The sequence below is a fragment of the Diabrotica undecimpunctata genome, chromosome 1 (genome assembly GCF_040954645.1).
Source record: "Diabrotica undecimpunctata isolate CICGRU chromosome 1, icDiaUnde3, whole genome shotgun sequence".
NCBI lineage: Eukaryota > Metazoa > Arthropoda > Insecta > Coleoptera > Chrysomelidae > Diabrotica > Diabrotica undecimpunctata.
In genome coordinates this window covers 186,420,591-186,434,207 of record NC_092803.1, presented here as the reverse complement: position 1 = coordinate 186,434,207, position 13,617 = coordinate 186,420,591, and the positions used below count along the sequence as shown (strand labels likewise).

General features: G+C 33.8%; 2 protein-coding genes across 2 annotated transcripts in view; one reads left to right on the top strand and one right to left on the bottom strand.

Annotated features, from left to right (window-relative positions):
• LOC140441718 (uncharacterized) overlaps nucleotides 1-13,617 on the bottom strand; it is a 115,101-nt gene that overhangs the window by 54,256 nt on the left and 47,228 nt on the right. The gene's annotated exons all lie outside the window — the stretch shown is intronic.
• Nucleotides 4,739-13,317, top strand: LOC140441726 (uncharacterized). Its single transcript, XM_072532618.1, has 5 exons — nucleotides 4,739-4,898; nucleotides 5,114-5,277; nucleotides 8,429-8,774; nucleotides 12,605-12,862; nucleotides 13,159-13,317. Exons 2-5 carry the CDS (start codon nucleotides 5,119-5,121, stop codon nucleotides 13,260-13,262), a joined length of 867 nt encoding a protein of 288 aa, XP_072388719.1. The 5' UTR covers nucleotides 4,739-4,898; nucleotides 5,114-5,118; the 3' UTR covers nucleotides 13,263-13,317.

Below are 13,617 nucleotides of genomic sequence, written 5' to 3'. Positions count from 1 at the left end.
ACTGATAATTATACTCTAGTGATTGGTTAGGTAACTTTCTATAATAGACTGCGCTCAAATGAGCTCAAATCCCCAATTTATAATTTCACAAATAATGTATATCTCAGCACAGAGGTTAATGCTTCTATCATACTAACACATACTTTGAATTATGAGCTAACAACACAATTCAATCTTAAATTTGATTGTGATACTGTATGTCTTCGAGGCGCTAGATGAGGTTGGATGCAAGAACCTCGATGTCTTTGTTTTCTGGCTCTCTTGGAGTTTCGAATATATCTGACTACCTTTCACATAATGACAATCAACATAACAATATATAGTGACTAGTCCTGTGATTAAATGAGGAATTTATTGATTGTTAGCAATGGTTTTCCACGTCTGTTCGGATATATCTTGGTCAAACTACTTTGTCTCAAGTACAATATTTGGCAACTCATCTCCCCGAATATCTATATTATGTCTGGTAATGTTGTTCTGCTTTATGATTGGCCTCTGCATAAGTTCTTCAATGGGACTCACGGGAGTCTTTGAATAACTTTAAATTGCTGTTTCCAATCCATTAGTGGATGTGAGTAATGTTATGTTTCGGGTCTGAGCAACGCATTTTGGTGACAGTTTTATATAACTCGTTTGATTGATTATATGTTCAGATCGAGAACCGTGGCACATTATAGCTAAATTTATAGCGTATGGTGAAATGACTATCCAGAGGTTCAGTATAGTCATTTTCAACCAACTGGCTTCCTTTATCGTGTACTCTATTATATTGCAGGTGGTGTTGGTAGTTCTATCATATAATTCATTTAACCCTTAACCCGAAACATAGTACTTTTATTGCTAATGCGAAACATATGGTCTATTGGACCAGTATAGGTAAAAACTTATTCATACATAATACTTACATAAAACAAAATGTGTAATATAGAAAACAACATTATTAGGCGTAATTAAGTAAACAAACATATATATTTCTAGATAAAATAAAAAATATGCTACAGCTACCTACTAATTTTGAAGACAGGTAACGCAAACCTTTCTACTACACTCCAGACAAATAGCATTTGAGCATCGCACACATTTATAATTTGTCTTCCTCATTTTTGATGATGGACAAATGCTACACAATTTTCTTTTGAAAAGCTTATCATCTGGAACATTGGCGCCGATATTCTCGACAGGCACTTCGGGATTTATTCCCAAAAAAATCTCTTTCTGCTTTCTAAGGTCTCGGGGAAGATTTGTTTCAAGGCTTTGCCTTAGATGAGGCTAAATTAGTATAAAGGCCAAATCTTTTACAAATCTAAAACGTGGAAGTAATTAACTATCTTTGTAACAAAGATAAAGAATGTAACTGTTGACTGAACTTATATTTATAAGTGTATAAAATACGGTCCAAATAATTGGCACATTTCATGTCTAAAACATTAACTTCCGATTTTGTACTGTTATAATATCAAATTATTTCTGGTTTTCCTAATTCATTGTCTTTGCTGTGATGCATAGAGGATAATAAAAGAACAGCTCTATTTTTTTTTTCGGTACATATGATATTAAGGTTATCTCATTGGAGAAACCATAGAGTGTTGTACCAATTTCCCTACTTTTATTAGCGTGGAATTCCAAAGGAACTTCTTGCTTATTTTTTTACTGTATCCACATACGTGAGGTGGCGTTTTTGCAACTCTGTGACTAACTCTATTGAAGACAAATAGTTCTGCTCGAATGACACATTGAGCAGGCTTGGAAAGCTTTAGTTCTTCTTCTGAAAGTCCAACACCATCCGAGTCTTTCCCTGAGTATATATATCCATTATAGATATACGAGCTCTTAGTATCTGTCATGCACATTACTTTTATGCCGTATTTCGCAGGTTTACTGGGCGTGTAAATTCGAAAACCACAGTGACCTTTAAATGGAAGTAGCATCTCATCCACAGTTACACAATCTGACAACGTGTATAGCCTCTGGAAATTACTCACAAAATTATTAAAAATATTTAAAATAGCCGCAGTTTTATCAGTTTTCTTCCGCTCTTCGCGATCCATGCTAGTGTCAAATCAAAGACACGACAAAAGTATATCAAATCTTTTCAAAGACATCGTCATTCTGAATATTGGTTGACCCAAAACATCTTTAGAAAACAGTTGAAGCATATCTTCATGAGAAGATTTTATAATTGAAGCCTAAAAAGCCCAAGCAAAGCCTTCAACTCAACTATATTTGTGCTTCTCTAGTTTGATGTATGAGTCGAATCAGATAACTTTTATCTCATTATAATAATTTTTTGATTTGTCCATGTTATAATTTGTTCCAACATTTCATCAGTAATCAACAACTTTCAAATATCTGATTTAGAAGGGACATTTCCCAGAGTCCTGCTTACCGCTGTTAGGTCTCGTAATTCTCTGACAATGTTATGTGTTCGTGTCCTTGTATTTCTCGGAGGCTCCATTCCCTGCCACTGAAAACCATTTTTTCCTTTGAATAGGTTCACATACCCTGCTACTTGTGACAAGTCGGTTCTGGATTGTAAATCATTCGACGGTTTATCTAATTCCAAAAGTTCGTGATCTGAATTCGATTCTTCGCTGCTAGAGGGTTCACTTTGTCGAATTACATAGTCGGAATCTTCATCCGAATCATCTATAACATCTGTTATGTCCTCGTCACTCCTTTGCTCTGATAAATATAAATCTTGATCGTCGGCATATATATTCTTTTCAAAATCTGGGTCAGCCAGATTTACTTTTTTATTACAGCCAGTTCCGCTAGGTCCTGCTCTATCCATTATTACTACAAAATTAAAAATTTTTAGAGTAATTATGTTTATTATACAAAAAATATGCAATACCCTATTATTTATCACTACACAATCCGTAACAAGTGGCCTCCTAGACCTATCATAAAAACACAGCAATTCGAAACACCTGGCTTACTAGACCTACACGTTTTGAAAACTACTGTTTTACACTAAGGTATTTAAAAGGACTATCCTTTCGCTGTGGTTCGTTAGACCAATGTTTCGGGTTAAGGGTTAAGATACAGTTTGGCTGGGTATCCATAATATTGATTCCCATTGGTGAACATGCCAACTCTCCTTTGTTTAATTCTATACACCTTCCTTTATCTTCATATGTCACTTCAAAATAGTGTAAGTTATTGTAATCTACTGCAAATAGATTCCTTGGGACCAAAAACGAGCGCACAACACCACCTCTCACCTACAACGGAAAAGCTGTGACTCTCAGTAGGTTGTATCTAGTGTTGTCAATTATTAGGAAATAGCCAATAATGACTATGTCTCCTTCTTCATGTTGTACGACCGTATCTATTATTGGCTGCCTTTTTATATCTTCTTCATGTGAAAGGAACCTTGTAGCATTCGAAATGACTGACTCTATTTGTCCGGATTTAATAATATCTATGAAGTGTCCATGATTGTAATGAAGATTTAATATTTTTTCGTATATGTTCGTATATTCTTTTGCATATTCCATTACACGATTATAAGTCGCTTCCACTTTAAGTCGTATGTGTTCTTTCTCTAATATGTCAGCTCTATATGAGACATCACTTAGGCCTTTAGATATTTCCTTAGTTTCGTGTATCAGTGCTTTTCGGAACCTATTTAAATGTCCGTTCATCCTTTCTTCTGTAGAGTTAATCGAAGCTATTGTTTGTAACATCAGCTACGTCTTATGTTTTGAATTTTTTATTAAATCCTTCTGATTTTTGTCCAAGGAATCTATGTCCCTATATACTTCATCATTTATCTAAATACTGATGTGAGGACTGTTCCTAAAAGACCCCTCTTCGGTCTTCTTTTGACTTCCAGATCTAATGCTCTACTTATAATTTTTGCTCGTTTTTGTTTCTCTTTTAGCTGACTCGATAGTGAATCACAATTTATTATATTGCTTGTCTTACACATATCTTCCAGCGTTTCTACCATTGAATCTATCTTTCGTTCACCATCTAAATTTTTTTTCTTTTCTAGATCAGTTTTTATTCTAAATATCCCTTGGTCTATGTATATTGTGTTGTATAAGTTATTTTTGAAGAAATACTTTATTGTTATTGTACGTGTTTCATAGCGTGCAGTCACCATTTTCCATGTCATTCAAGTGTATGTATATGCCGACAACAAATGTTCCACATGAAGACATTGACGACATTTACAACGTAGCAAACATCTTGAAGAAAAACCCACAAAAAGAGCCAGTATATACTATTGGTGACTTTAGCGCCAAGGTGGGAAAAACACACATTAGGATGGAAGGGCTGGTTAAGGTAAAATATCTCTCCTGGTGCCCTGCTATCACCCGATTTCCGTTCTTTCTTCCACACATTTATCGGGATTTCATCCCTAATCCAAAATAGTTGCAAATAAGTGAAATATATTATAATAGAGTATTTAGTACTTTGCGGTCATAAATTGCGCTTAGAATTACATAATTCTTGATAGATATAAAGAAAATTAGTGTTTTTCAGGTCTCCTCAGGCTTTCAATCTGCTTGCATCGACCTGAAAACCACCAATTTCCGGTATTGTACCGTAAATTACGATTTTGGAATTATTTTTTTAGATGGCAGTTTGGTTTATTCAGATCCGATGTGGATCCGATACTACACTCACGATAGAATGACGTCACCATCAAAGTGGCGTATCAGGAAAAACTGCCTATGTTTTACTGGTAACTTTACTTCCAGTTTTAAAAACAAATTTATCAGGAATAAAATTCATAGTCATCCAAGAAACTACGTCATGGCAACGACTAATATTTAAAAAATTGTTTGCGATATACAATCCGTCAAAATTGATCATTTTTTTAGAAATGATATTTTTTTTACATATTTTTGATTTTTAATTCCTTTTTATAAATTTTTGTGTAACAGGTAAGCATGTTAGATTATTTTATATATAAATTATATTCTTTTATTTAATACGTCAAAATTTGTTCACATTTTTTTACTTACGATATAGGTATTGTAAATATTTTTTAATGCATCCATTTTAATAAATTATTGCATAAAAGAAAATGAATTTAGCTAGAGACGGTACAAGTTTGTATCACTTTAATAATTTATTTTTATGATTACTAATTTTACAGAAAACATGAAGAGAGCTCACAATCGTCCCCGTTTATTTAACGAAGTAATTGAAGCTATTGCTTCTCTAAAAGAATCACATGGTTCTACAAAGGATAAGATCATGGATCAAGTGGAAAACATCCTAAGTAGAAGAATTACCCGTTTGAAGAATGACAAAACACAGGTTTCGTATTATTTGTGAATTCTTATTTAGATAATCTGCAAATATTTCCTGTTTCCAGTTAAGTTCTTGAGCTTCATTTGTTTAACCGCCGTTTTAAACCGATCATGTATATGGTGGTTTCCAGAAAGTGTTTAGCGCCTGCGATCTTGTAAGTAACATGCAGTAATGCAAGATATGGTTGACTCTTTCAAGGTTCTCTGATGCTGATGCTTTTCTGATGATGTAGGTGTCTCGGCTGGCGCAAGTTCAATTAGGGAACACTATTATAAGTCTAATCTAGCTACAGTTTGCATATTCTATTTATTCTTTCAATGAGAGTTTCAACATATTCTTATCTAGGCTCTCTGGTAGTGCACGATGCTTTTGTCACTCTTAGAATCGGCTCTAGACCGAAATATTTTTTAGCTGATCCTGTTCTATTTCACATCTCTTCACATGAAGATTTTTCACGTTTTCATTACTTTGTATTTTCCGAACTGTCTAGTTTTTCTTAACATAACACAACTTAACTAGTCTGCCTTCTAAGAACCTTCAAAGCCGCCTTATTATCTGTCCATATATGGAGATATCTCTCTTCAGTCCTAACCCCCCAGAGGGAGTGTAGTTGTCTTTTGCAAGTATTTTAATTTTTAAAGAAGGACTTTTCTAAGAAGCCGTTTGCAGACCTTTAGCTCATTTGAAATTGAAATATTTGCCCTGTGCTTGGTCCACGGAATTTGAAACATTCTTCTTCAATAGAACATTTCAGTGGCGTCTATCTCTCTTCTATCCAGTTGTCGTAGGGTCCAATATGATTCATATTAGTATGTCAATATGGTCAGTACAGCGACTTTTGCTAGATCAGATGTTCGTTTTATTTCTTTCTGTAGTAATCCTGTATTTGTGATCAATGATCCCATATATAAGTATGAGCTCACAACTTCAAACCGGTCAATTGTGATTATTTGTAGATGATTGTTATGTAGTCTATCCACTATCATCATCTTTGTCTTTAATATATTTAACTGTAGACCAAATATTTGACTTTTGTTTTCAACCAGTCATCTTAAAACAATTAACTCCTCTTAACTATTTGCAGGGCTGTGTTGTCTGTAAAACGAAAGTTGTTTATATTTCCAATTAATATTTCCCATATATATTAAATAATTGTGAAGACAGTATACATCCTTGTCTGACACATTTTTTATATGGAAATCATTTGAGAATGTGTCAAGCAATGTAATTGTTCCAGTATTGTGTTTGTATAGTTCAGATATAAGTGAAATTAAGTATTGTGTTAAGCCTTATGGACATATCCTCCTCCTCCTCTATCCTTTATCCTTCGTAAGGATGTGGTGACGTTATGGTATTTGACGAACGGTTGCTATCCATTCTTCCCTCTCCTGGGCGCGGTGTGCTGCCTCAGACAGAGAGTAACCGGTAGCGCGCTTTATTTGGACTGACCATTGGAGTGGCAATCTTCCTCGAGTTATTTAACCACTTACCTTGCCTTCAACCACCAACCTCTCCATGCCTTTCGTTTGTCTGGTAATGTGTCCAAAGTAACTCAATATATTTTGGTTGATGATTGTGGTAAGACTAGTATTGATGTCGAGTTCTGTCAATATTGAGACATTTGTGCGATGTGATGTCCAGGGTATGCGCATCATTCTACGATATACCCACATTTCAAAGGCCATTATACTCGTGAGTCGAACTTTTTAATGGTCCAAATTTCCGAGGTATAGGTAGCGATAGGAAAGATAAGCGTCCGTACTAGTTTCGTGTTCCTGGTTATGTCAGTATCTTTCCAGATTTTAGTAAGTTTGACCGTTGCTGATCAATAATTCAAAGTCACCGATGTGGTGCAAAAACCATTAAAGTTGAAATGGGAATACGCTGGACATGTAGCTAGGAGCGATCTAAACAAGTGGCACAGATCAAATTTTAACCTGGAGACCATGCCAACACAAAAGACCCAGAGGCAGACCTCCTATGAGATGGACAGATGATCTGAATAATTGACAATAAAGAACAATGTAAAGGAAGACTTGAATAGGCTTATGTTCAGATGTGGACATAAATCGCTAGACGAAGAAGAAGAAGAAGAAGAAGACTGTTGCTGATCTGGCCATTGTAAGGAGTCGGCGTATCTGTTCTTCGCATCCACCGTTGTTTGTGATAACAGAACCTAAGTAATTAAAACAGCTTACCACTTCAAACCCCGCTACGTTTCGTATTTCCGGCTGGTTATTTCTAATTCGATCGATTATCATTACCTTGGTCTTCTGTACATTAATTTTAAGTCCATATTCACGACTAATAGTGTCTAGTCTGTTCATGATGTATTCAAAGTCATTTGTTGATGATGCTAGTACTAAAGTGTCGTCAGCATAGCGGAGATTGCTGATTTTTCGGCCTCCGACTGATATTCCTCCTTGCCTTCCGTCGAATACAATGTGCATGATGTGTTCGCTGTATATTGAATAACGTGGGAGAGATATTACATCCTTGATGAACATGTCAATTTGTAATATATCCTCGGCATATATTTCATGTTAATTTATCTTGCACATCGCATATCATTCTAGAGAAAATAGAAATGTAAATATTTCCATCATTACTGAATATTCCTATAACCGCCCCTTCTGCAATTTTAGACCCGGCAGTGTAGCAGGTATAACTCTGGAACTAAGGATGTGTGTTTTCTCTGATCCATTCCTTTCGTGGGTAGATGTCTTCTGATCTTTACTGTTATTTTAATACCTTTATTAATCAGAATTCTTTGTAGATTAAGGAAGACGGCAGTGCCTTCTTCCATGCATAGTCTTATCCCTTTCCTATTATTTTAGTTTTCATTATGATTGGCGTCCATATGTTGATATTATTAACTCTTTCTAGCTGTATTTCATACGCTCTAATCTTTATTGGTTGTACCTTAAACATCAACAGCTAAGATGCATAATATAAAGGTCTTGGGTCATTTGAACTCTTTTTAATAAATGATGCAAAGACTTCTGCTAAGTATTGATGATAATTTTTGGTGCATTGTAATTAAAAAAAATATTAAGACGTCCCAATATATAATATATAATAACTATTAATATTTGTTTTTAATGCATTAATAATAACTATTAATAATGCTTAACTAATAAACATATTTATTTTTCAGATACATAGAGCTTTAAAACACGGCCTAACAACTGGACTAATAAAAGCTAAAAACGGAAAGTACGTTCTTGGTATGAACCAAAAAGACTATGGAGCTTTTAAGAAATTAAAAATGCTTGGATCCATGGGAGATATGCTTATGCAATCTAGAAGAAGAGGAGGTAGACGCAGAAGGAGAAGGAGCAGATCTAGGCGCTCCAGAAAAGGTAGGAGAGGTAGACGAGGCAGAAGGCGAGGAGGTAAAACTAGGAAACGATCAGATTTGAGCGAATCTGAAGATGGCAGTGAATTTGACGACGAAGACGATATTGATGACGATTCTAGCGTTGAGAGTATTAAATCGGGAGGTAAATAAGATATTTTTGTAACAAAATTTAACAAAAAATTTGAGAATTTTTATTTTTAAACTAGTTTACATGCCCTATTTTTATAAATACTTTTTTTGCGAAGTTAATTACCTTTAAGCGTTTAATGCTTTGTTGCATCCACTGCAATCCCCCTAAACCCCTTCCATGCCACTATTCAGATCATATCTATCTTATTTGCGGTGTCTTTTTTTTCATTTGCGTTTTTTTTGCTTTGAGGTGCATTCACCATTGAATATAATCTGATTTATTTCGTATTTGTAATAACTGTTACCGGAGCTATATTATAGAATTGAATCTTTTTTATTCCTAGAAGATAAATCTTTAAATAACCAGAAAAAGGTTATAAAAGGAACGAAGAGATACCACTTACATCATATTTAAACTCGCTGACAACATTGTTTTATTAGCCAATACAGAAATCCACTAAGCAAGCCATTCAGGGCATCGCTTACTCTACGGATTTTGGATAGAGAATTTCATCCGAAATAAAAATGCGAAATAAAAACGAATAAATAGATCCAAAGTGAGGGATCTAATAAAAAAAGTGACAAAATAGAATGAGACTGTTCACGGCAGGATGTGGCCAGACAATCTGAAAACAGATTTGATAGTAGAGTAACAGATTGGAGTTCCAGTTAAGAGGTAAAGGCAGGCCCCATAAAAGGTACAGAAAGCAAATGGCACATATTAGAGGAGGAATTATGGTAAGGAGTAGATGAATATAGTTTGTAAAAAAAGATTCATTTTTCCTTAATAACAGTAGGTGAGTACTGAAATAAGAATTAAAAAATCAAATAAAATCCAAAGATTCTGGTACCTTTGCCTTAATAAAATATGGAGGTAGTTATATGCGGGCCTGTATACTCAATTAATCAAAAAAATCAATCGAAGGGCACTGCAAAAATATAAAGAAATATTAACAACTTGATATCTATAAATTAGTTGAAGATCTGTCCTCTACTAAAAAACCGTGAGCAGTTAGATTCTGCATGCCAGAATAGTGGTGGCTCGTGACTTTATAGACAAGGTCGGCAAGGTTTTTTTTTGTCTTCTCAGATAGGTAACTCAGAGTAAGTATACCATCTAATAAAAAGGCTTTAATCATCATAGGACGTGGTTTGGAAGTAGCAAAATGGGTTATAGCGTCATCGTAAAATTTATTAGTTTTGGAGAGATTTTAAAAGATTTTTTGTCTATTGACATTTGAGACAAGCTTGACATTCTCTTTTGTTTCATTGTGTTTCGACAATACTTTTTGATTCTTTTGAGACAAGAAAAATCTCGTTCATTTAAGGCAGAAGTTGACGGTAATGAGAGAATTAATGACAATAATTTATTAATTTTGGTAACAGTTTGTTGTAATGAATTGTAGTATATAAAATTATACTTATCTTTTAACTTATAACACCTTCCGAAAATATTTGGATCAGCTTATAAAACTTTTAATTCATTTTCTGATTTGATTTTATTAAAGAATGATCGATAATTTTTAATTATCTTGTCGAATAGATATCTTGGAAATTTGAGAGTCTGGAAAAAGGAAATTCTTCAAAATTCCAAAAACGAGTATCTATTTGCATAATAATAGTATAGTATACAAAATTGCAAAATATACTCATGCCTTTGTCTTTTTTTGGGAGGTTCGGAAATATCAACCTAGTCCAAAACGTCACTGTGTATATACTGGAAATTACTATCATTACGAAAATCTTTGAGATTTTGCACCAGTTCTGTTATTCTATTTTTGGAATATATATTGTCAGTTAACTGATTTTCAACAACATTGAAAATCAAATCGTTTTGGGTAAACACTTTCTTAAAAATATTTAAAAGTATTGTAGCGAGATTACCCCACTTCTAATTAGTCTCATCGAAACCGAATCGAAAGACAAGCGCTATTGAAATGCCAATTCTTAAGGCCGTATGACACTAAGCATTTTCTTGTATTCATTTCTTATATCGTTTCTGATATAACAAAAACATGGATAGTGTCATACAAGCGTATAAGTTCTTTATCAGAAACGATACAAGAATTTGTGTCCGCTGCAGTTTGTTGTACAAGAAATTCGCCAATTTGTGCGCAAAGCCGCAAAAGCAAAAACGTAAAACTTCTATCATAATGGCGGCTGGAGGAGAATTTTGATATACAATTAGACCAAGCAGACATCAGAGAAAAGTGCCCACCAACAATAACCAAGATTAGAACAGCAGTAGCCAAATTAAAAAACAATAAATCACAGGGATTGGATCAAATAGCATCGGAACTACTGAAAGTAGGGGGAGATGTATTACTAAAAACAATACATAACCGCTTTAAAAAATTTTTTTTGAACCACAGTATTTTAAAAAATAATCAATAGTATCTGGCTTGGGGTCCTCAGGTACTGGTACTACAGTTCTATTTTTATATGTGTCGAAATTTCGACCAATCATGTGCCGAATCACATACAATTTCCGATAAAAGAACTTGCATAGTGTCATACAGAGCACAAATGTACGTGCAAGAAACGATACAAGAAAACATAAATAACTTTCTATATCAGAAACGATAAAAGAAATGATACAAGAAAATGCATAGTGTCATACGGCCTTTACGTTTTCTAGATTTATCCTTCTAAGAATTATTGACGTATCGGAGAGGGGCTATTTCGTTACAGTATGTTAAAAGAGTAATCATTTAATAAAGTTTTCAAACCGAATGCTTCCCAGAACGAGATATTCACTTTCAAAATCGTGATATTCTCCTGCAAACTAAATTCATTCTATGCGCATGACAGTGAGTAAATAAAGCTTACGGTGCAATAGTTTTAATTTTTGCCTGGAGACCATTCAATTTACCAGATATCACGGCAGCGCCATCATAAGTTTGCGCTACCAATTTATTTTTATCTAATGAAACATAGTTATTCTGTTTTTCAAATAAATCTAATTTAGTCTGGCTGTATGTATGATCTTTTGAAATATCATATTTCTGTAAAGCCATGAATAATTTCTTTAAATTGTCGTAACCAGATTCTCACCACGGATTTTGATGTTTGCCGCTATTTGTCGAAAATAAAATGCAAGGCCAACAGAAAAGTTTGTTTTTTATTTAAAAGTACTTGCTGCACCAATTATCCGAAAATAATCTATTACTTCCATTAACCCCCGCACTAATATTTATAAGCTGGGACATTTTAAGCAAAGGACGCTTCTTATTTTTGATATAAATTTTGTTCTTCGTATGGAATAGATGAAAACCAATTTTACAAAATATAATTTACAATATCAGATTTATCAGTACTTACAGTTTCTTCCATAGCTTGCATTTTTTAGGTTAATCTACCTGAATTAGCCTGAACATAATTTATATCAATAAGACAGTTGGATTTTATGGTATCCAATATGATTCTTTAATTTAAAATAAGATTTTTTCGTATTTTTGTATCATAATTCGATAAGAAATAATACATTTAGCCAGTTTAATATCTATAACTTTGATCTAGTAATGTTTCAAATATATGCACAGATTTTGATTAGCTTGTTTTGAATTTTTATCTCTCTATGCACATTGGTGTGTTCTTTTAAATATTTATACTCTTTTAACGTGTTTTTCCTTCTACCTTCGGCAAAAATTGCTTTTTACAAAAATCATTCATGAAACTACTTCATTGCTGTAGTTCTGCATCTTGTTCTAGTGTCTTGTTTCCCTGAAATATTTAGAATCGAATAATCTTCACTTTTATCAACTGCTCTTCATAATAGTGGCATAAAACATGAAAGCAAGGTTCAATAAATGTTAATGGTTTCTATTACCCTTTCTGTTTTAGAAGGAAGCGGCTCACTAGAAGATCGCGCAAGAAGACGCCGTCGTCGTAGAAGGAGAGGAAGAGGTGGTAGAAAAGGTGGAAGGAGAGGAAAAAGGAGGAGAAGGAGAGGAAGAAGGGGAATAAGGAAAAGTAGTACAGGCGGTATTGTAGATATACACCATCACGCTACAAGTGAAAACAAGTTTGAGGTTTCTTCCAAGAGTTCTGACGAGGAATTTAAAATAAAGAGGGATTCAGACACTTCCCCGCACGAACATAGTAATTATAATTTTTATATTAACATAGTTAAATCAAACAAAATAGCAAAAAAAAATTCTAAACTAGATAATATATTTTCTTGACAAAAGATGTTAAACTGAATTTAAACTGGGTAATATAATTACGGTTTGAGACGTAAGATTGTAATATAAACTACGATTACTGTTTCTGAATTTTTGGTTTTTTTTTGGTTGTCACTTATTTTATGGATACAGTTCTATTTCTATTTTTTTAAGATCTTATTACGCAGGTCATTAATTAGTATCTTTAAGGTTAAGAAAAATTGTTTTTTCCAGATCCAGATATGATCCAGATCAACAATGATGATGAACCAATGGATGGTGGCCATCTCAAGTGTGAAAAAGAAAATTGTTTATGTAACTCCCACAACGATCATTAGAAAATTGTCCTGTGTATATGTGCTGTGTAATAAAAATTTGCAAGTACTGAAATAAGCAGTTTTAATATTTGTGATGTAATATGTTATTACGGATTACTTCAAAGCTTTTTCTTTCTCTTCTTAGTTCAGCTGAGATACGTTAATCTCTGTTATTTGGCCATAAGACTTCAGGACCATAGTCTGTTTTTTTCCATTGTCCAATAAGTTCTGTGGCCCCAATAAAGGCTCACAGTTTTTCCACTTGTAGTTTTACGATCTTTTCTGGTTTAATCCTCAGTTGGGCAGTGAATTCTTGTCTCATATCACTTAGCACTTAGCATTTAGGATGTGTATGGCATTCTGTATAGGTGTTTTC